The sequence below is a fragment of the Peromyscus leucopus genome, chromosome 11 (genome assembly GCF_004664715.2).
Source record: "Peromyscus leucopus breed LL Stock chromosome 11, UCI_PerLeu_2.1, whole genome shotgun sequence".
NCBI classification, from domain to species: domain Eukaryota; kingdom Metazoa; phylum Chordata; class Mammalia; order Rodentia; family Cricetidae; genus Peromyscus; species Peromyscus leucopus.
In genome coordinates, this window is record NC_051072.1 from 5,476,557 (window position 1) to 5,501,046 (window position 24,490).

At 39.8% G+C, this 24,490-nt stretch overlaps 1 protein-coding gene across 1 annotated transcript in view; it reads right to left on the reverse strand.

The window, feature by feature from the left end:
* Positions 1–1,434: 1,434 nt before the first annotated feature.
* The window catches only part of Dnah5 (dynein axonemal heavy chain 5), a 232,373-nt gene continuing 209,317 nt past the window's right edge, over positions 1,435–24,490 (reverse strand). The window contains exons 74-79 of the mRNA XM_028868160.2: positions 24,015–24,218; positions 22,052–22,267; positions 20,321–20,533; positions 14,947–15,099; positions 14,297–14,528; positions 1,435–4,231 (exon numbers count right to left, since the gene is read on the reverse strand). Of these exons, the coding sequence (XP_028723993.1) occupies positions 4,080–4,231; positions 14,297–14,528; positions 14,947–15,099; positions 20,321–20,533; positions 22,052–22,267; positions 24,015–24,218 (1,170 nt within the window). The 3' untranslated portion in view covers positions 1,435–4,079. The remainder of the gene's footprint in view (positions 4,232–14,296; positions 14,529–14,946; positions 15,100–20,320; positions 20,534–22,051; positions 22,268–24,014; positions 24,219–24,490) is intronic.

Here is a 24,490-nt window from a genome sequence, read left to right on the forward strand (position 1 = left end):
CAAGAAAATCTTTGCATAGGCATGTCCACAGGCCAATCTGACGAAGGTGTTTTCTCAGTTAAGATTCCCTCTACACAGCTCTATCTAGCTTGTGTCAAGGCAATGAAAAAAGCAACCAGTCCAGGAGCAAGAGGACAGTCCCAGTATGTGTGGGTCTGACCTGCTTCCGTTTCTCCTTGAGATCAAAATGTGGATGTCACCTTCTCAAACCTACCCTTGCTGTCTGTCTTCGTTACTTTTTTTATTGCTGTGATGAGACACTATGATGGTGACAACTTACAGAAGAGTTTATTGGGCCCTTACAGTCCACAGTCTCTTACTCCTTTATGACTCTAAACCCAGAACCATGTGGCTCATGCTGCCACTTGGGGTTGGAACCTGGTTTTTTTGCATAGAGTTTGCTTGGTTGTTGCTCATTAGAAACAGATAATTCCTTAGACTTTTTTTTCAGAAGTTGCAAGACTACCTAGGTGGGGTCTGCCCTTGAGCAACTTCCCTTGATTCCAATTTGCATCAGGCCTCTTGGTATTTCTTTCAGCACAAGCCTTGGCTCCAACATTACAATTTCTGATGTTCTTTCTCTCCTTAAATTGCTTATTTTGTATTTCTTTTTGCGCAGCACACTCTTGTTCACTGTAGACCTACATAAGCATGATTACTAACAACCAAGCAACAAAGTTAATATTTGGTTTTCTTGAAATCTACTCAGCCAGTGAAATTAGTCAAACTACTTCAATTTAGCCCCTAGTAGATTTTTAGGACTAAGGAAGAAAGCAACCACATTCTTTGCCAAAACATCACAAGAATTGTATCAAGCCTGATTACTGGCATTGTTCCTTTCTGAAAGTTCTTGAGCTGGGCCTCTATAGTCTATAATTCTCAGCACTACTGTTTTCCTGGCACCTACTAGGGTGGCCTGTTAAGGCCTGCTTATAGCATTAAACCACTTTCCTAGTCCATTGTCCCAAAGTGTTCACATGCCTCATACATAAATGAATAGATAGATAGATAGATAGATAGATAGATAGATAGATAGATAGATAGATAGATAGAACAGTCAGGCCTATCATAGCAACAGCCTACTCCATGGTTCTCATGTCTGTCTTAGTTATTTTTTTTTATCACTGTGATAAGACACCATGACCAAGGCAACTTACAGAAGCAAGCATTTACTGGAGACTTACAGTTTCAGAGAGTTAGAGTCCATGACCATCATAGCAGGGAGCATCGCAGCAGGCAGGCAGGATTCTAGAGCCATAACTGAGAGCTTACAGCCTGATTCACAAACAGGAAGCAGAGAAAGAGCTAGCTGGGAAGGACATGAATTTTGAATCCTTAAAGCCCACCCCCAGCAATGCACCTGCTCCAATAAGATCTTACCACTTAATTCATCCCAAACAGTTGCAGCTCCTGGGGAGGGACTGACCAAGTATTCATAGATGACTCTATGGGGGCCATTCTGATTCAAAAACCACATGGCTCAATGATAAGAGGCAAATAGCATCCAAGGTGTAGATGATGTTTAGGAACACATAGCTCTTCTTTGTCACATAATGGGGACATGCTCTTCCTAATTCTGGATTGATTTACTTTTCATCAATATCCCCTATAACTCAGGGGAGTGGGGAAGATTTGCACATCAGACAGGCAAGAGCATACAGCTGTTGTCCAGCTTACAGGAGCACTTCACTTATATTCTATACACTTAGTAAACAACAAATGGTTAAGTGTATGAGGATGCAACTCAATGAAGATCATTTGCCTAGCATACCTAAGACACTGGGTTCAAACCAACAACACAAAACTTACTGATCCATTATAATAATGCGAATTCTGCCAACCCTTGTTATTTATATGTTTGGCATCCAGTGTTTTCCTTCATAGTCCTTAACTCATAATCTTGGCATCGCTTTCTATGCATCCCACGTGTGTCATGCTGTCTGCTCTAAAATTGAGATCATATATAATTACATGCCTAGAAAATTGCTTGTTTTCGGCATCTCCATCACTTAGGTCCATTGCGTCACCAGAAAAGCAGAGGGCCTCACACATAGGCCCTGTGAAATAAATGCAGTTTAAATCACTCAGTGGTGACACAGATGAAAAAGATGGTTCTTTCACTCGGCAATGATGCTGGTCCCTCGTGGTACTTCATACTGCATCCTAAGCTGTCCATAGACTCAGCCATGTGGTCCTCCCTCAGATATCTGATTCAGAATGCTGAGCACTTTCCCATCAGCAGGAAGAGATGGGATGGAAACAGAGTAGTCAAGCTCATACCGACTTCAGGACTATGTTAAGTTCATTTCCAACATTTTATAATTGTTTGTATTGTGTCCTTTTCTATTTTGGGTCTCTGGAACTTATACACCTAAACTAACAACTTGTATCATAAAGTTATATGAGTTACAACATTTAAAATTTGATTAAAATACAGTTTTGAAAGTATTTTTCCTGAGTACTTAGTAGCAATTATCCTCTTTCAGAAAACAATAAACAATCTCAATTTTGCCATTTACTAATATTCTTTTATTAATTTGTATCACATTCTAATTTTTATTATCTGTTCTTAAAAATAAAAATCAGCAGGTCACAATTCTCAAGCATCAACTGATATGTTAATCCATACAAAAGAAGCAGTTCAAACAGAAGTAATATCACCCATGATCAGTGGGAGTCACACAAACTACACAGTATAATAAGCATAAAAAAATGAAGCTGATTACAGACCTGCACCTGGTAGGGAATACACACCTTCTGCACCTACTAAACACATAGGAAACCCATCTCCTCAGAAGAAAATGCAGTTAATCAGACCTAGAGCTAAACTACAATTCTAAGTATAATCCTGATCAAGTTTCTTAATCCATATGTAATAAGTGAAGCAGAAAGTCATTTATAGCCAGAACTTAAAACAAAAATAAATGAAGAGTTCCTTGGAGAACATTTTTCCTAATTAATAAAAGATACTTTAGATTCCCCACACACATTTTAGGGTTTAACCCTCCAATATTCTTCTTCTAAAATACTATTTTAAAAATACTATTATATTTATTATGCCATCACACCTGGTTTTAGTTTTCTATATTGTTATCTAATTTTTGTCCACATTCAAACTCATTTCATAGCTGTAATCATAAAGAGATCAATAGTTTGTAAATTGCATCTTTCATTTTTCACTATGCTTGTCATTTTCTTCTAATGAGTTCTCCAATACTACATTTCATAGTTGTTTAATATCCTGTTATTGTTAGCATAGCTTTACTGTTGAACATTTGGAGCAGGTCCATTTATTTCCTTTATTAAATACAACTTTATATATAAAATTTGCCTTCAGCAGCTTTAACTCCTTGGTATAGAGCAGTAAGAATCAAAGTGTTTGAATGTTTTTGTTTCTTTCTCCGTTTAACTTATTTTACAGAAATTTTGGATCAGTTTACATTGTTCTAACAATCCATGAGTATATCAGCAGTATAGACACCACACTCTTTGGGTAGACATCAATCAGTGCCTTGTTACTAATTATAAGTGAGACTGAGCATTGCTCTATGTGTTTGCACTCCAGGCTCACCTGAGCTGTCTATTTGCAATCTGAATCCATCTTCTATCTCAAATTATTTTATCAAAAGATCTTTTAATTATCTGCTTGAAGCCTAGAAAACAGCTCTCCTGACCTGACCAAAAGGCAAAAGGCAATAGAAACAAAACTGTCACAAGCTTTTGTGTTACCTTAGGGAACCTGGTTGCTGCCAGAATCACATTAACAGAACAGCAATCCCTTAGAGGAAATAGCAAATGCTTAACATAAACTTCAGATGGAAAGAAGAAGAAAATACATGATTAGAGATTTGATGCCCACAATTCATTAGGAGGTTGTTCATGATGGTTTTAAATCAATAAGTATTTTTCAAAACAAGTGTGAGGGTCAATTACCAATGACAAGACAAGTAAAATACAAGTAAGTATCTAAGGAAGTATGCGGGGCAGTGACACCTCATTAATTAGACACAGCCTGATTTATGCATGTCCAGCCCTGACAGAGAAATAAAAATTAAAATAATTTGGACTACGCATTTCTGTTATTTGACATCACAGAGAAGGGCAACCCCACGGAGAACCCAGTGTTCAGGGGCCTGGGCTGTCTTGAGGTCCACAGCAGCAATGTAGTTCACGTCTGTTCGCACTGGCTTCTTGTAGATGGGACAACAGTACAACCGGGAATCTCTTGCAGCTACAAAACACAATTCATAGCAGAAAGGAATTTAATGAATCTCTGTGTGAAGCATTTCAGAGCATAGAGCCAAGCTTGTATGTTCTGGAAGTCATTCCAAAGATGGACAAGATTAATAGAATGAAGAGCCACCTTTTGAGATGGTAGGATCCCTGCATATGGCAGATAGTATCATGCCAGCTACAGCAAGACAGTCAACCTCATGTTGGCCTTATTAGTGTCTCACCCATGACCTTGACAACAACTTCCACTCACATTCTTTCCCTCTCTCTCCACATATGAATCTGGCATTCCTTCCACTCATTCCTCTTGACCTCAACTACTCAAGTCTTGGGCACCTGCTTCCTCTTCCTTCACCACCATGTCTTATGTTTGGCACAAGGATCCATTCACTTTTAAGCACATTGTATAGCATTTACTTTATCGTCATCAGTTATTTGCAACCTCATTTTCAACCTTCTGTGCTATAGTTTTCATCGTATTTAAATTACAGGAGATGGAATACCTCCAGCCAAGCAAAGTGTTGTGAATTTCCTTTATAATCAAAGGACTAAAAATAGCTGGGAAATGGAGAGACATCCATGGCCATGAAATTCAATTCTCCCTAGAGAGAATTGGGAAACAAAGAAACAGCACAATCTGAGATTCAGTTCTCCCATCTTTAGAGTACAGGGCTAAATGTTACTTCCAAAAACAACTAGTACATATGAAGTCCTAGTACATAAGTCCATCCTTCAAAAATCCTCCATAAATCATCCTCAGGCTCTCTTGTTCTCCATCCAGCCTTGGACACCCCAATGCTCATAGACAGAGCCAAGTCTGAGGAGCACTAAACTTACACAAGTTATGCCAGCCCTCTTTAAGGAAAAGCATGAAAATTTACAAATACTGATTAGACCTGGGAGCAGCCTGGGAATTGAAGCTCCATTGGCTTTTTTTTTAAATCCACTCTGCCCACAGCAGTTTGTCTTCATGTCTGTCTAACTTCCATCTCTGCAAGTAGCATGTTTTTCTATGTGCTCTTTTAGACTGTAAAACCTTTGCAAACAAAAGTTTTCACCCACTCCAATCCCTATACTGCTCTGGAAGGCACATGGAGCATTATGCATGACCCCCATGTGACTACTGAGATGGAACCACGTGTCATTAAGCATGCAACTTGACTTAATGCGTTAGTTTAATGAGTCTGGCACTGAAATAGCTACCACTTCCCTAACAAACTACAAAAGCAAGGTACTAGCAAAAGTTAAAATCCCATTATTTAACTCAATAGAAACTTCATCTAGCTGTTTTTAAATATCCACCATAAATTACCTTGAAGGGTTACTAATATTTCATTATATTTTATTTATGTCTCAATATAATATAAGTGTTCTGAAGTAATGACTCAGAACCAGAGGTGATCCTACCCTTAATGGGCAAATGGGACATTTAGGGTTATCATAACTGCTTAGTATGTAGTGAGTAGATGCTGGGCTGCTGCAACATCCTATAATTCTTAGAATAAGACCCTGTGATGGAGTTATCCACACCAAAAGCTTATGTGGTGTCAAGGCTGACAACTTTGTGCTGAACAACAAAGTCATTTGTGTTATAGTGTTTAAAAGCCCTTCATGAACTTAATTTCATGAAAGTCATTATTAGAAATAGTCAAAAATAATATAATATCTAATTCTCAAATTCTTCAGTTACTATTAGGATAACACTAACTGCAGTAATTGGACAGATATGTAGAATGACATGTCAGTGTGTGTGTGTGTGTGTGTGTGTGTGTGTGTGTGTTGTATGTGTGTGCACATGAGCATGCATGCACACATGTGTGTAAAGTTCTGATCAAATGAATGTCTGACAATGAATGAATCACAGAAAATTAACTATACTAACAGATATGTTTAAATATTTTAATTCTAGGACCTATACCTGCTGAGGATATCACTCTATATAAATAAAACACTGATGGCCAGTGACCAGGCAGGAAGTATAGGTGGGACAAAGAGAGAGGAGAATTGGGGAAACAGGAAGGAGGAGGAGAGACACTACAGCCACCGCCAGGACAAGCAGCATGTAAAGAGCCGGTAAGCCACCAGCCACGTGGCAAGGTATAGATTTATAGAAATGGGTTAATTTAAGATATAAAAACAGTTAGCAAGAAGCCTGCCACGGCCATACAGTTTATAAGTAATATAAGCGTCTGAGTGATTATTTTATAAGTGGATTGTGGGACTGTGGGGCTTGGGGAACCTGGAGAGAAGCCCTTCAGCAATATATACCCATCCACAAAATATACAACTAATTGTTCCTGTTGTAAATTTGATTAACAGCCATTTTATAAACCTTGAAGAAAGTCATTAGAGTTTTACCTCTAAGTCTGATGATAATTATAATAATTATACCTTGTACAGTATGTGACTACTTGGATTTTAATTCCAAAAAATGGAATTATAAAATAATAGTCATTTTTAGTAAGCAAAGAAAAACAATTCTCTGAAATGTTTATCCAGTTTTATTTATTTTTAATTGCTTCTTAACTGAAGGCATGCACGCCAAGTCACAGCACGTAGCCTATGTCTGCAACAGGATTAGAAGTCACCCAAAATATAATTTCATGGTGAAAATGCTACTACAAAACAGATTGTGTGTGCCCAATCCCCTGCTTAGACAAGTAACTTTGAAGACAAATGTTCAGCAAGAACAACTTAGCTACATATGTTTCAAGCCTTAGGGTTCCAGAAAACAGATGGGGACATGAAAACTGGCAGACTCCACACTTTAGGATCCTAGATATTTTAATAAAATGCCTTGGAGAAATTCTGTTTTCTAGCCACTTAACATCCTTATCTATCCCATACATTCATTCATACACACTGCATACGTTACTGCAAATATCCAAAGTAACCAAGTTGGGAGTCTTTAAGCCATTCTTTTATTTGACCTCCCTGTTGCTAACATTTAGATTACTAAGCATTTTACTCCATAAATGTCATGTCTTCCCTCTTTTTTTTTTTGAAATCACATAAAATCCTGTGATTTAAAATGGTAATGATAGTAATACTAGTAAAATTATTTCATGTTGTGTCTTCTAAGTGCTCAGCATTGTCAGTTTGGTTATTTCAACAGCTCTGAGGTGGGTACTGTCTTTAAGTTGGGTCCTTTACTCACGCTACAGATTAGAAAGCTGAAATATAAGGAAGTGAAACATTTCTCCAAGATTGTCAAGCCTTAGCGGCAAGCTGAGAATCAAAGCTGGCCAGCAGGGTCCACAGCCCACTAGGCTCCTAATCTTTGCCACACTTGGCATGTGCCATGCATGGCTGCCTCTTGGTCTTTGCAGGAAGATGTGACAATGAAGTGGAGAAAATCCGACACCCTAGTTCAACACGTGGCATATTCCAAAGCCACGCTATCAGGCTTTGCACACATCCCACCCAGCATTGCTGCTGGGGAGCCACAGTCATTGGCAAAATTAAGAACTTGAAACTTCAATTTCCCCTCTGTAAAGGGAGAAAATAACATTTTATAGATTGGTTGTGAAGTTTAAATAAGATAATTATGTGAATGCCCATTATAGTATAGTAATCTGGATGTCACACATGCCTACACTGTGTCATTTGCATCCCCTTAACACACATGCATATACATGCATGCATACATACATATTCTCATGTTCACACAGGTACACACACACACACACACAAGCACATTCATGCACACCCATGTATACACACACACATAGATGTACTTACAACAGTTTTACCTTTCACTAAGAAAAATTTCCCCATATGAATGCTTCCCATTTCCTTGATAGAGTTCTGTTTATAAGTTAGAAGTGGATTAACTGTTGTGAGGCCCACGAGTCAGGAGGTGGCCTCCCAGTCACCTTATGTGGCTTTCCCCATCTCACACACGTACCCATACCCATCTCACACAGTCTTGGATGTGAGTGGGTCAAGATGCACTGTGAGAAAATGCATTTATCTGGCAGGAAATAACCTCATGAGCTTATGAAATCCTGAAACCTCCCTCAGACTCCACTGAGTGTTCAGAAGAGTCTCATCTTAATCCCCCAAATGTTCCAACTCTTGTGTCCCCTCCAGCTCTTTTTAGCTATAGCCTTGAGGTTGGTTTAGATGCAACATTCTACCCGTGTAAGTAATTCCATACAGCAGCACATTGCCTCCTGTATTTCCCTCACCACAGCTTCCTTTGAGAATAGAGAATCTGGTTTGTGTATCTAGTTTTCCCAGTTTGGAGAATCCCATAAAACCTTAGTGTTTCTCTGCAATGTCCTCATGATTCATGAACAGTTAAATTTAAGAATATGCCATTCACATACTTCAATGTTAAAACAAATATCCAGATATCTTCCTCTTGAATATAAATGAATCAGTCTTGTTTCTGCGCTTCAGTAACAACTTTATTTTAAAGTGATAAATTACCTTCCATATTAATGTAAAAACTATTAACTGAGAATTCTAATTTTAAAGTGCTACACTTGGAGTGTCCTTCGGTCATTAACGATGCCATGTTTCTGTATCTCAATTAGGATTGTTATTTAGTTATCAGAATGAGATGAAATGAAATGTTCAGCTTGAAAGCACCAAGAGGAGTGTTACGGTTTCCATTAGCAAATACAAGTTTCTTCAACCCCAAAGCAAAATGGGTTTCCACCTACATCTACTAAAGCAAAGAAAGAATAACAAACTGAATTTTATGTTTATTTTTCAGTACCTTGAAACTGATCCCTTTTCCTTTGCTTGTTTTATCTCCCTGCCTCTTACTGGCTGCTAATGAGTCTCAGAACTGACTAATACCCAGCAGGACGGACACGGTTGTCCTGTAAAAATCTCTTATTAAATAACAAAGAATTGCTTGTATTATGAAATTATTGCTGCATTATGACCATGCTGAGATCTTCAATGTCAAATTGTTGTGGACTTTTACAGTTTAGTCACAAGGAAAGAAAAATAACACTTAACTCACTGTAGGAAGGACAGCTCTTTCTTTTTATGAGGAACACATCTTCACAACACATTGACTAGATATGATGATACGATGACACAAGCTTTCAAAAAATATATTTTGGGCAAAAATAATATTTCTATAAAATAACTCCTTCCCCAGGCTTTCATGCTGACAACACCAAAACCAAACATCACAAAGCCTCAGCTGGATCTTCCTTGCCCTTCCAGTCTTATTTACTCTTCTAGCTTCAGCCACAAAATTCCAAGCAACACATGTGCTGAGCAGTGTGCTGAGAGCCTTCGCCTTCCTTGCCTGGAGTTCAGCTCCTCCCTTCACGGTGTCATTTCCTTTAACCCTTGAACACCCGTTCTCCACCAAACAAAATTAATCTCCTTGAACAGGAACTCTCCAGCTAAAGTCTCTCTAGAAAACTCCAGAGTTTTCTGGACCCGCCAAAGAATCCACCCACCTATAAAATGACCTCAATAGATTCAAGTTCTCTCTTCTAACCCGTGTTCACCTCCATCTTCTGCTTGAACAACCTCCTTCCTTTGTTGTACATCTAAATACTGGAAATACACAAATGTTCTAGACTGAGTCTATCTTTTTAATCCCACATTAAACTTTAGAAGAAACTTCTAGAATGAAAGGGGTCCAGTTCTGAAGCCAGACAAACCAAGGCTGACATCCCAGCTCTGCTGTTAACAAGCACTTATGTCCCCTGAGACTGAGCGCCGTCCTGCTAAAAAAGGGATGAAGAACAGGTAAGAACAATGAACTGCTGAGTAATTGCAGGGAAAGGAGATATTTCTGGAAAGGTCTAGGGGTCTTTGGTACATACCACAATTTAAAATGAAAACTGAAAGTATTTTTTTAATGTTATCATTATTGCTACAGTTAGTGTTAAACATTGACAAACAACTGTACCGAATGTATCAGCAGTTCCTCCATAAAATGCTTTTTAAAATATGTATATAGACTTTATCTCTTTGATTGACCTCCACTTCCTCCTCCTCCTCTTCCTCCTCCTCCTCCTCCTCATCATCATCATCTAGCATTTCTAGTCAAGGGGAAATGTATTTTCACTGAGATATCCATGATCATTCCAAACTCTCCAGCTGACCAGATGTTAAACCAGAGTTCAAGAGTGAACAGTGGAGAGCTGGGCTTTCCTGTACCTGAAAATGTAAAGATGCTGAAAGCTCCCTGGTACTGCTCTTCCTTTCCCTCTTGGCCTCTGCAGCAGATTGTGCTATGATCCCACTGGCCTTGATTTTGATTCAAGAACCAGCAAGAATGTGTGGTACCCTATTTCTTCTGTCTGTCTCACCCCTCTGTAATTAGAGGTACATTATTGACAGGTTGCATTGTTCCACAAAGGTGACATAAACTGAAATACGATAGGGTTGTAGCACAGCTGTGGTCCTGTTTCTCTCTCAATCCTGGCAGAACTCCACCTAGAGGAACACAGTAGCACTGTTGGGTGCCACGTGTTCTTAAAACAGTCTCTAAAATGGACCACAGCTGTCCACTCTGTGACTTCATTCCCCTGCACTTCTGGAACTTGTACCTTCTGTTTGAGAGATTCTGCAACCCAGGTTCACTGTGCTGATTTGAATGAGAAATGGCCCTATTGGGTCATTTACTTCAACACTTGGTCCTGGTTGTTGGTGCTTTAGGAAGGTGATGGAACCTTCCTGGAGGAAATATGCCACTGGGGGTTGGCCTCACGCTTTAATGAACTGGCTCCTTCCCCACCTCTCTCTCTTTCCCCCTACCTCCTCTATGTTTACAATGTGCAGATGAAATACAGTCTGCTTCCTAACTAATCACACTCCTGCTTCCATGTCTCCCCACTGTAATTAAATCTCTAGAAGTATAAATAAAACATAAACTCTTCCTTAAGTTGATTTTCAGCAGGGTCCATTAGTACAGCAACATAAAGTACTAATACATTCATGATGCACATGCCATGGATGCCCCCAAACATGAAGTCCTGTTCTGTTCCCCCGCTTCCTCCACCTGTCATTCTAAGGACATACTTCTCTGTGTCTTGACTCTACAGGTTCCCGCCTCAGAATCGCTTAACAATTCTGCTTGTGCTTTCCTGCAACATGCCGAGGTACCCTGTTACCTCTCTGGACTCCCTCTTCTTCCTCTCACAACCTCTTCTTCTCCATCTCCTAAAAAGTGATCTTCATAAGGAAAATATAGTCATGACACACACACACACACAAAAATCTCAAATCTGGAATCAACCACCTCTTTCATACCTGAGCACCCTATCCCTTGGCACCCTGATCCCATGTCAGTCACCTCCAGCATACAGAAGTCCTGTTCCCTGTGTCCTCGCTGCATTGTGGGTTCTCACGTATACCTACAGATTCGTTCCCACCCGTTTATCACCCACCCTAGCTGTGTACACCCACCATCTTTCTGCTCCTCATACAGGATATAGCCAATGCTACCTCATACCTCTGCATGCTTCCTTGTGCTGCTGCAGGTCAGCAGAGCCTGTTTTGTCTCAGACTCAGAGCAGTGTTCCCTCCTCACTGAACTCATAAATTTCACACTCAACAATACATGTGTGTGCTCTCCTTAGATATCGATAACTGTCTGTGCATTCACTTATGGTCAATGCTTAGTAGTCACCTCATTTAGAGCCATCTTTAATGCCAGTTAACAAATGCTGAGCTGTCACTCTTATGTGAAATGACAGCTTAGCTTCCTGCAAACCTCTGAGCATGTCACATTTGTCATCAACGGATCAATATATAATCTTGTTTATGTGTTTAGCTTTTTGATAGCACTTTTTTAATGTATCCTGCTGATTCATTAGCATTCAATATCACCAGCACCATAACTTGCACCTAAAGGAAGTCTGCCTAATAGATACATTTTCTCCATAAGGTATGTTACAGAGACTTCCTATTCCTAGAAAAAGTAAGTTGTCCTTAAGTACTATACTGGAAGGCAGCCGTATTGAACAGAAAAATAAATTATATATAATGTACATTATTATATATACTTACATATAATAAATGATGATGTATAATAATATATACAATAATTACTATATAAAATATAATATATTGATATGTAATATTGGATATATTTATATATAATATGACATATTATATATAGAACAATAATAGAAAATGGACCATGAAAATGGCATTTGTTTATTGCATAATAGCTCAAACCAAAAGGCTGAGCATCCCCATGTTCAGCCTCACCCAGAAGCCAAAGTGATTATTAGGCAGTTCAAACATTGTGCTTCTCTGTGCATATCTAGAGATGACTGCAGGTATTGACATCAATATTAAGAATAAACTTTAGTATAAACACCACATCCACAAGTAGCAAACCTGACACTTGCTTCATGTATCTCCTGCAAGCTTTGAAACTGAGTTCCACTAGAATGGGAATCCTGTCTGGTCTTGGCTAGTGCAGCTTTAGCAGCAGAATGACATTTTTTCAGATGGCAAGAATCAAGTACATAGTCACTGAATGACTAGGTGAACTTATGCTATTTCCCTCTACCAAGAAAAGTCTTTCTCCAACTCCCAGCCATACTCATTCTTGCCACATCTCAGAATCAGTCTAACTAACCCAAGCTCGTGGGCAGAGGTGTTTGTCCTCTAGGTTACCTAAACATTCTGAACACATTTCTATCACAGTATTTTTCTAATTGTATTTTAATATTAGTTTGTACTGGTCTTGGTCAGTGGGCTGTGTGTTCTTACAGTCAAGACCTGGTTCATAATTATCTTTGTCTACTAGCATGTAAGGTTATAGCTAGTATATGTTAAATGAGTAGCAAATGTTTGTTTGCTTAGAATTTTAAAGGGCTGCAGAGAAAGCTAAGCAGGTTAGAGCGCTTGCACTTCTTGCAGAGGACATGGTTTGTTTCCTAGCACTCACATGACAGTCTACAACCATCTATTAACCCAATTGTAGGGCATCCAGATCCCTCTTCTGGTCCTTGTGGACAGATACTAGGCATGCATGTAGTGCACATATAGACACAAAAACAAAACACTCATATACATAAATAAATACTTAACCCAGGTCTAGTGTCATAGGCCTATAATCTCAGATACTTTGGCAGCTGAAACAGGAGGATTCCAAGTTCAAGATCAGCATTTTCCTTACATGTGAGAGACCCTGTATTCAATCCTCACTACCAAAATGAAAAGAAATACGGAGTTTACGACCTCTCTTCCATGAGCCAACTTTCCAAGTGTGATATTTATCTGTGGTATCAGAATATCATCATCCTTTAAACATGTTATCTCTTTCTTTACTTACTCAAAGAAAAAAATCATTTTTTATTATATCATTAAATCACTTCTTTCTAGGGACCCACAATCATGGCTATCTCTAGAGTTTATAACTCATGCTTCCAAATGAACTACTACCTGGAGAGAAAATGTGAAGCCAACAGTGGGAAACACTTGATGTATTTTTAGATTTCTGAAATAGAACTGTGATAATGCAGAAAAATGTGTGCCTCCTCGAAACAGTCTTATATCCATTGGATAAAATAGGAACCCACCATTTTCTCCTTTAAGCTACACAATTAGTCTAAATGTCCCCAGATTCAGTCTGTATTTCACAACCTGACTCAAACCCACAAACTAGTAGAGCCACTCCTCTTGGTAAGCCCTGTGTACAAAAAAACAAAATCATATTACCTGCCTTAACTCCCTCTTCCTGTCCGTTCTTCAACACCAGGTCAGAGCCAACAGCTCCTGGTGCTCGGTTCCTGGCCTCTTGGTCCCACAGTTATCTCATACTTCTTCTCTCCATATATTTCTTTCTGATCTCATCTATGAAACTGTATCTATGAAGGCCCCATCAGTCTTCATGCATATGTTATCTGCTTTACCAGGCAGGCAAGAACTGATTATTATCTCTATAATAGCATTCAAGAAAAGGTCTGGAGATCAGTAGATATTCATGTAACATGGGTATGAATATGGAGCTGGTTGATAAAACAGTAAAATCCCTGTTGCTTGATAGCAAAGTCATGAGACTATGTATTTATAAATCAGTCAGTGCTGTAGTACCAACCCTCTCTGAAGGTTCAAGACAACTTACTGTTGTTTTCTGCATAAATCCTTATGACAGGCATCAACTCAAAAAGCACTTTGGGCTTGGATTCAATGAGTCTCATGTTCCTTTTGTCCCAGCCAGCACCCTCAAGATACAAGCCGTAGACATAGACCCCTTCTGTGGGAGGGGCAGAAACATCATCCTTCATCAGTTTGGTGACTTCATTGCAAAGAACCATATTGTCCAGAGCCCAGCCTTTGTTGGCCCGAGTTATTTCCTATTCAATTCAACAAAAAAAGACATAGAGAACAATTAGAAGTTTGTCTTCATTGGAGAAGCAAAATTATGATCAAGTTATTCAAGTTATCATCATTCAAAGGAGCTGGTGTAGTATTTAAAGAATTTAAAAGATTCTCTCATTTAAAAAAAATGTCCATTTTCTAATTTAACCATTTGCACTTTAAATGGGGAACTATAAAATTAAAATCAACATAGAAATAAAAATAAATATTTGAAGTTCAAGCTATCAACCTGGGAATAAATAGCTATATTTATACTGACAACAAGGTAACTGCTAGTACCAAACAGAGGTAGTCACTCTCTGTCTTATTATATTCTTTAAAGCTATAAGGAAAGAAGAGGAGGTTGCAGAGGGAAATTACTGCAACACAATGAGCCTAAGTCAGAGCCATTACCTGTCGCATCGCAGTTAAAAACCCCTGGGGGTTAAAAAAGCCAGTCATCCAAAAGCAATGGGGTCGGCCATTGAAAATCCAGGAGGTGAACTGGCAGTTTCTTTCTAAGAGTTCAGTAAACCAGAAACCCAGGGTACTTGAAACCCACGAGGCCTGAAACACATAGATTAAAACAACCCTTCAATGTAGGTTTGATTCAGCCATGTAAACTAACTGTGCTCACTGGGGAAACAAGCAGGCAACTGTCCCTTCAGTCTTGAATTTCCCTTGAGCGCTGACCTGTAAACTTCTCAGATTATTCTTTCTCCCTCGCATTAATGATGTGAATGTAAGTTAATGATGTGAATTCGCAGAACTGAGAAGCATGACACTACCACCACCTTCTACCTGTGAGTATATTCATCACTAACTCTGCTATGAGGTATCAAAACCATCTACAGAATGGAATTTAACAGCCATAGTTATCAATCATGACTAGGCTACAATTTCAATAGATACTGTATAAAGACAAGATTTCTATTTACATAAATAAGCTCATGGCATCGTCAAGATAAGTCAACACTTTAAAACGCATTCCATGCACAACACATCACAGAAGCCATTCTCTGCCTATTTTAATGAAGTAAACAACAGTTGTGCTCTTGAGTGTGTATCTCGTTAAGGAGCAGAAAGGGAAACCTAGCTCCCTTTACCATCCACAATTTATCTGTACGTGTTGCTCCTAACTTTCTCCCCAAATTCACTTGAGTAATTTCCTTTATGACAACGGGCATGGATGTCATTAATGCAACAGGAGCAGCACCGTGGGGAAGAATCTGCAAATCATAGGTTATAACATTTCACTGTAATTGCAACATTTTCAGTAGGAATAAATGTCGTAATCAACTTGGGTAGGTATCCCACTTGAATTTTAAATATCATTACAATTAATTTGCCTATATTTCAAGAGCTTCTGTAATTCTACAGACTGATAGTAACATTAATGGAAGAAAACTGTATAAAATGATCATAATTTAAGAATTAGGTAGCTCATTCTACCCTACCTTTATAGGTATGTTAGATAAAAAAATGTGCTAAAAATCACATTTGGCCTCAGAGTAAAGGGGCTCTTAAATGAGAGGCTGCCACCTGCAAAAACTCTTGTTCTGTTCCAGTGCCTCTCAGGAGCTGGCAGGGCTGAGTGAGATGGCTTAGAGGGAACAAATTTGCAAGGCCAGTGACTTGGAAGGTTCTCCATCTGTCAGCAGTAAGAATGGGAGTTTAAATGGGAAGTGTTCAGGCCTTTGCAATAAATTTGTGAAAGGTGAGAAAGAAGGAAAGGAGCTCTGGTCAATGCTGATTCAGAGTTCCCAGGCTATGTGACTCAAGAAGCATAGTGACATCGTCAAATAAGGTGGAGACGAAAACAAGAAGTCCTAGTTGCCAAATATTGGTCAATATCTGGGTAAGATATGTGAGGCTCAGCACTGATAAGCCTTGTGAGTGTGGTGTGTGTGTGTGTGTGTGTGTGTGTGTGTGTGTGTGTGTGTGTGTTGCACTCATGTCATGTCATTGTGTGGGTGTGCCTATACTCACATACACTGCACACTTTAAGAAACCAGGGCACATCAGGTGTCTTGCTCTATTACTCCCCACTCTCCACCTTACTGTCTGAGACAGGCTCTCTCACTGAACTGGAAGCCTGCAGTCTCTCAGGATCTGCCTGTCTACATTCCCCAGTGATGAGGTACAGGCGTGTGATTCCATGCATGTATGAATTTTAACATGGGTGCTGGGGTTTTGAACTCGGGTCCTCATGCTTCTGTTAGCAAGCACTGTTACTTACTAACACAGCATCTCTGTCCTAAAAAAAAAATCTTTCCCCAGACACTGCTACTTCTAATCCTGTCAAGATGCCTTTCTATTTTGCTGAAGAAATGCAAGCCTCCCAAAACCTCCTTCTGTCCATCTCACCTCTATCTAGTGCCTCCCTCTGTATTCTCAGCCTGGCCCCATCCTCAACAATCTGATCTCCCAGTCCTTCATACTTCATCTTTAGCATCTAGTGCCTTGAACAGGAGATACCTCTGGACCCACACCTCTTCCCTAAGCATTGCCTCCACATCTTCTATATACTGACATCAGCCTCCTGCAGGGCAGACTTTATAGCCTTCTGTCTTCCTTGTACACCATAGCCCTCCAAACAAGGGCTGTCACGAATGCCCTTATCCTCTTTGTTATCTGCTCTTCACTTTGGAAGCATTTTCTTCCCAGGTGTCTTGTGCCTATACATTCCATCTTATCCATTCTGGCGTCTGTCACCTAATGATCATCCGCTGGTGGTCATGCTGGCTTACACTTACACTCAGTAACTCAGATACTCAAAATGGCGACGGTGGTGATCGTGTTCGAAGTGGTGGAGGTAGAAGAACTGAAGATGACTGTGGTGAAGGTGGCCATACTGGAGGAAGAAGTGGTGCTGGTGCTGGTAGTCGTGGTGGTGGCCACAACAGGGGCAGTAGAAGCAGACATGGTGGAGGAGATGGCAGTGGGAGTGATGGGGTGACAACAGCAGTAGTGGAGCTGGGAGTCATTAGTAATGGCTCAGTCTTGCTAATAACCACAAGCACTTACATGACACTGGCCACACACCATGCAATCTTATGAGCAAGGCAACATCAGCATCCATAAGAATGATTCATTTAGCATAATACCTTTTCAACTAATGATCATCTCAGCTCTAAGAAGCCTCCAGAACATATTTCTTTATTTCTCTACTCCCACATTCAAGCCCCAGATACATTCATCATCAAATATTGTTTTCTTGGGAAGCATTCTCTTTCTATATTCCTGAAATTACATTCTATTGCTTGAAAGTTCCATTTATATAACCCTCTGGATACCTCTACCCCCTTCCTCTCATACTAACAAAGTAAAGAAACTTATTTGGCTGGAGAAAGTTCCAAATATAGGTTATCAAACTGCCCATGAGCTTTCTATGCTTTCCAGGCTCCCAAACAGTTAGATTGGGTCTCTGGCTCAAATACTGATTCATGGATGGTTAAGTGGAAAAGCCATGGCACAGCTCCTGGCTATGAAGCCTACATCTAGTTCCCTTGACCGTTCATCTGCCCTCTGCTACGATAACTTTGGAGTCCCTATGTTCCAGGTGGCACAGCTTTCAGATCTCAGGGTCTCCACTAGGTTCTCACAGAGTAATTTGATGGAACAAGGGGCCCACTTGACTTCTGAGACACATATCAAAGTTGGTAAATTTAGCATTTCCTAAAATATGTGAAAATATGATTCAGTGTGTCATATATGGGACAACAGCTTTTCGGAACATCACAGCACTTTCAGGAAATACATAGATTCCTATCAGGGAGCCAAGCACTTCCTGTTTTGTTTAGGACTGAAGTGTCTGTAGGGAACACACAGCTTGCTCAGTAGCTTCTAGAGGATGAGCTGCCCATTGCAGCACTGTCTATGGGTAAACTGCTAGTTTTAGGTTCTATTTTAAGAAACTCTCTTGTCAGCCAATATCATACATATTCTCTAACAGTAGCCTTTTCAGTAAATGCTCTATAATCTTCCAACACTGTGTTGACCTTTACTTTTTGAAACCAAGGAGGAAAAGAGCCAAATATTGAATCTTCACAATCAGGCTAGTCTATACCACCCCCAAAATTCCTGTCTCCCATTTCATTCTCTAACCATAACCTATAGCTTAAAGAATTTATGCAACTTGAGGTGATAATGTGCATCCCCAGAGTCATGGACTATCTAACAAACACTCTAGTACCATGCATGAGAAATGTTCTTTCAGGTTGGTGGTCACAAGAGTCCAAGAGACACCACCCCAAACAATATAGGCTATGCCTATACACTTGAGTGTCTCCCAGAACTCAAAGTTAAGGCTTTGTTGCTGAAGACATGATGCATTTTTGATGCAGGACTTGGAGTAATAGATCAGAAACTGATCAGAAGATTCAGCCCTGAGGACTCACTCTTGCACAAGATATCAAGGGAAGAGGAGCATCCAGGAGTCTTATCCAGCTGTAAAACCTATGAAGCAAAATTATGACTGGACCAAAAACATTCCTAGAATGGTAACATAGTAGCACATTCATCTTGGGTGTTACCAACAGCTGCCTAATTGAATTTAAGCCTACTTGGCAGGAAGGAAATCATTTCTGATACTATAAAAGTAGCCAGCTCACTATAGCTGGAGAGGCCATAGACCTGTGAGGAAAACCTACTGCTTTCACTTTCCTAAAGCAACATAACTGTATTGCAAATATCCATCCTTATACTCATAGACAAGTATAGATCCTACCCTCATAAAGAAGTCTCTTTTTACAGCAAAAGTAGACCATTATAGAAGGCCATAACTAATCAAAATGCAGAGAGCAACAAACCACGAGGTGCTCAGCTCCAGTTGGTACAACACAATCCCCGAATCTAAGGCTCAGGGAACATCAAAGAGGAGAGTAGAAAGACAAGAATAGACGGAGGACCGGGAAGCCTGCTGTACGATTGTGCCTTCTACCTATAGCAGGAAAGCTGTACCCATGAAATCTCAACAACACAGCTGCCCAGACAAGACCTGCACAATGTCAACAACAGTTGATATCCCAATGTTCATGAGGAAATCTCGTGGGCCCCACTCCTAGGTGAAGAGCTGCAAGAGATTACCAACTGCTGAGAGAGGGAGATGAGGCCCTGACTGGTTATATAATACCTAGTGATCAAGCCCAGACACATACACATGCAGAAAACACTGCCCAGGCACAGCAGATTGTAGTCATATAGTTATTCATTTGTATGCATGTGTAACAACAATGGCTAAAGAAGAGGAAACTCAGGAACAGGGGTGTGGGTGAATGGGAGGAGCAGAAAGGAAGAGGATGAAAGGGCATGCTGTAATTATTTTAAAATAGTAAATAAATAAAGGGAGAGCTGGCCCAGTGATTAAGAGCACTTCCTGCTCTTGCAGAGGACCTGGGTTCAGTTCCTAGCACCCACATTTGGTGGCTTACAACTGCCTGTAACTCCATATAAAGGGGATCTGATGACCTATTGTGACTCTGTGGGCACCTGTATGTGTGTGAACCACATTTATAGACTCAAGCACCAAGGTCCACATAAAATAAATAAATAAACCTTTTTTATTTTAAAATTAAATTTGGTAGACAAGCACAGACTGAAGAATGGCCCCTAAGCATCACTAAGCCCAGGAACCAAACTAAGTCAGTGGCTCTTCGATGACCCCCACTCTCCAGTGTTCCCCACTGTGGAACCAAACTAAGTCAGTGGCTCTTCGATGACCCCCACTCTCCAGTGTTCCCCACTGTGGTTATAGCCACTCACAAAGCAGGAATAGGACTGTTCTTACCTTTTTCCATCGAGCAGGGATTCTGGCATCAAACATGCAATCCAGAGCATCTCTCAGATTTTCGCTCATGATAATGGTGCCATCCACAGCCAGTTTCAGCTCAGTCAGGGTGCTGCGGACGAGGCTGAGCACCCTCTGCATCCTGTCAATCTCCTGCCTGAGGAAAATGTTCATGGGCTGGAACGGCCCCATCTTCTGCAATCTGTCTTTCACCTTCCATGGAGACATTCGAAGTGCACATTAGGAACTAGATAGCTACTGCGGTAGCATAGGATTGTGCCCTGGGATTCTAAATAAGCCCTGCATTTTACAATGCCACAAATAATAAGCTTTTAGTTTTTCCACAACAAAATAAAAAAGCAGATATAAGAAAGCAAGTATCTTGTACATGACAAAAGCATATATTGTATAGAACATGTGAAAAAGAACAGGGAGCCATTAATTCAGAGGAACCTGAAAAATGTATATAGCTATATTATAAAGTGTATATAACCACTTTATCAAATGAACTTACTAGGAATTATTTATTCCCTGCCAATGTGACATATGTGAGAATACATGCAGACAGTGTGTTCATGTACGAAATCACTGGGCCAGTTGTCTCAAATAACTAGACATCTATTTTTAAAGCACTCTGTTTTTTTTTTCTATAAGCACAGATACCTGTTCATTCCTTTCTATTTTATAGGTATTTGTTGAGAATCTTCTATTTAGCAGATAATGTGTGAGGCTGGACTATTTTATGCTAGAGTGGTTCTGACAAATTCTGCAAAAGAATGTCTCTTCAGAAATCTAGTTACCATGTTTTGTTAGAGAATTATTCTATTTCAGATATTTTAATTGCTTCATAAATATTTCGACCTCCAGTAGATGCAATGGCCTCTCTTCCAACACTGTAATAAAGAGACCTTATGAAAGCTGGAAACAGTATTGATTTTCTCCAAACGAGTGATCAGAGATTCTCCCAGGGAAATTATTCCCTTGTCAAGAGACCCTTGAGCACAGTTTTAGTCGCCAAAATAGTCTGCTCAGTAGAAATGACAGGATGCCAAAGCCACTTGTGTGTGGCCAGGCACTGTGTCTTGCAGGCACCTCTTAGACCATATGAAAAATAACTCACTTCTTGTTTCATTAAAGATTTCTAAACCATATCAGAGTAATTTTCTTTAAAAAAAAATGCACTGAATGCTAAAACATTAACTTCCATGATTATAAACTGCTTAGAAGCCATCTATATACCAAAAGAATCAGTTTTTAAAGTTAGTTATATAAAAAACAGCAGAGTGATGCCAGAAAATGCAGCCTCCCTGAAATGAAGAAGACCTGCATTGTAAGTGTGCATTAAGTCACACACATACACACGCACATGCACACACACACACACATGCATACACACACACTCACACACATATACACACAAGCATGTACACATAACTAACTGGTCCTTCACTCTGATAGTCCAATGCTTTCATTTAAACAATGGCACTATGAAGAACCTCAAGGAAGGCTCTACAAAGTAACACTAATCCAGCAAGACACATATCAGCAAGTAATAAACACTGACATTAATGTAAAGTTTCTTCATGGTTTTCCTTTTGCAGTTTGTCAAGAAGCTCCCTTAGTTCTGAATGTTATCTTTCACTTCAGAAGCTTAATTTTGCCCTGCTTCCTTCCTCCTCACTCCCCGACAAACAGTCATCTGAGGCAGATGCCAGAATTTCATGGACTCACTTCAAAAGGGCTGTAATCTTCTGGAAGCTTCTCCAGCATATCATCAGCCAGGCGGGCCACTACAGCCTCCCGCGTCTCGTCCCCTCCACCGGAGCTGTCCTTAGGCTGGATGCCCAGGATGGTGTCCAGCACATCCTTGGCCAGCTTGCTCTGGTAAGTAATGTCGGCATTGGGGTGCAGCCCAAACACTTCTGGGCTGTCGTAGGCAGGCAGGCTCTGAACAGCAAAAACCCCAGATAAGCATACACCGATATCATCAATTAAATTATAGAGTCAGGAAATAAAAAGGTTTCGATTAGGATAAACACTTACTTATGTCTCACTTGTGACCCGCTACCAACCCTAATAATTTCTCCTACACATACCCGAAATGAAAAGTTGTAACACTGAGAAACAAAAAACAAACTGTAGCAAAATTTACCTGGAGACACAGACTTCTTACACACACATGCAAGACAAAAAGGGAGCTTTTTCGGATAGTCCAGTTAAAATCGTTTTATATGAAAGTTGTATAATTAATGGCTATTGTATTGATACAAATGGCAGGAAATCAGAGTTTTAGGAAGCATAGCTCAAATAAGACTGAGGGTGGAAACTGTTCTGTCCTAGGGAGAAAAATGGTGAATAGGAAATAGAACACAACAGAGAAAAACAGAACGAGACAATGAGACACAACCAGAAACAGAACAATCAAGCAGGAAGTCTCCTCAACCACTGGGAAAGGAAAATGTACCTATAATTTGACATGTATTTCTAGATGTGGATCTCATCCCTTAACTTTATTATCTTATTACTAGTCTGCCTCCCTTCCTCTGCCTTATTTTATCCCTTTCACATAACTTCTTATAATCTACCTCAGTTTCATTGTGGAATGAGGTATGTATTTAGAAATGCAGATACAGGTATCCTTAAATTTACGATGTCTCAGACACTTTTCTATTCACTGCTATTGATTTAAAGACACACACAGTAGAGTAAGGCAAATGTTATTTGTTGATTTGAATTAATAAAAGTGTAGAAGTGGTAATATATGACAAACTCATTACATTTATACTTCAAAACCCTATAAATATACTGATAAATGTATCCCTTTGGGGTGCTATGCTTTAGTTTATTTACACTGAGATAAATCTAAGACAGAGGCCAAAGCAACTGCTAAATCATTATCTAATGCATTCAGGGCACAGAAAGGGAATGTAGATATCTTCAACACTAGATAATCTTTCCTTGCATAGTTCTGACTGCCCTATCAAAATCTATATTACTCTGTCCTACAGCAGTACTCCTCCGCCAAAGGCAGCTTTTCCACCAAGGATCATTTGGCAACACCTGGAAACATTTATTGATCTTAAAATCAGGTAGGGCATACTACTGGCATTTAGTAGGTAGAGGACAGGGACCATGCACGACATCCTACAATGCACAACAAAGACTAACCTGGTCATAAATGTCAATGTTGCCAGAGTTAAGAAATTCTGTCTTTAAACAAAGGGCTCATGCAAGGCAAGTTTGTGGATGCCATATCTATATCGTGCCTTAGGCCTGGGCTAAGGATGAGTGTCAAGGACTAAACACCTTGGTGGAAAGTAGGATCAACTGAGTCCAGAAACTTTCCTTGGTCTACAAGTGTAGTAGCTGAAGTCTCATGAGCAGAGAGCCCCCCACATGACTTCTCTATACATTGGCCTAATCTGTCATCTCACCAATGAAAATCCACCCCCCAAGCCATTAGAACAGAGGAGTGTGCAAAAGGGATTTGCACACAACTTGCTTCTCAGAGCAAAGATAAGCATGACAATCAAGAGGTGATAAAACTATAAAGAAAGCATTCACAGCAGAAACCTTTGCTTCCACTGTCTTTACAATTAATTTTCAAAACAGTATGAATAGTGTCAATAAATTTTGTAAGGGTCCAAGAGCAGCAAAGTTTTGTTCCACAGCTAAAGTCTTAAAGCAAACGAACCTGTATATACTGAAGATAGCCATCCACTGTGCTGCATTTGGGAATGTTGTATCCTTGGTAAAAGGTGAAATCTGGTCCAAACATGTTTTCACTGAACCAAACCTTTGCAAATGTGTTCAGCAACCTCTTATCGTAGTCATCGGTGACTCTGCCTCCATACTGAATCTCTCCAATCATGTAGCGGACAGTGGTCCAGGACACACCCTGGGAGCATTCACCACAAACAATTATGCACACCCCTGTATTTGTCATCATCAATGTCAACAACACAGTCATTCTTAGTCATTTCAAGATACAGACAGTGTGGAAAAGGAATCCAATGAGCCGATGTGAAGAGTGACTCCAAGGTCACATTCATAACTTCAAATAGACTCTCCTGAAATTCGTGTTTCCACACATCAATACTTCAAAAGTTTACTTTTAATAATTTATGTCTATTTTTTAATTATGCCTGTGTATATGTGGTAGGGGAGTGG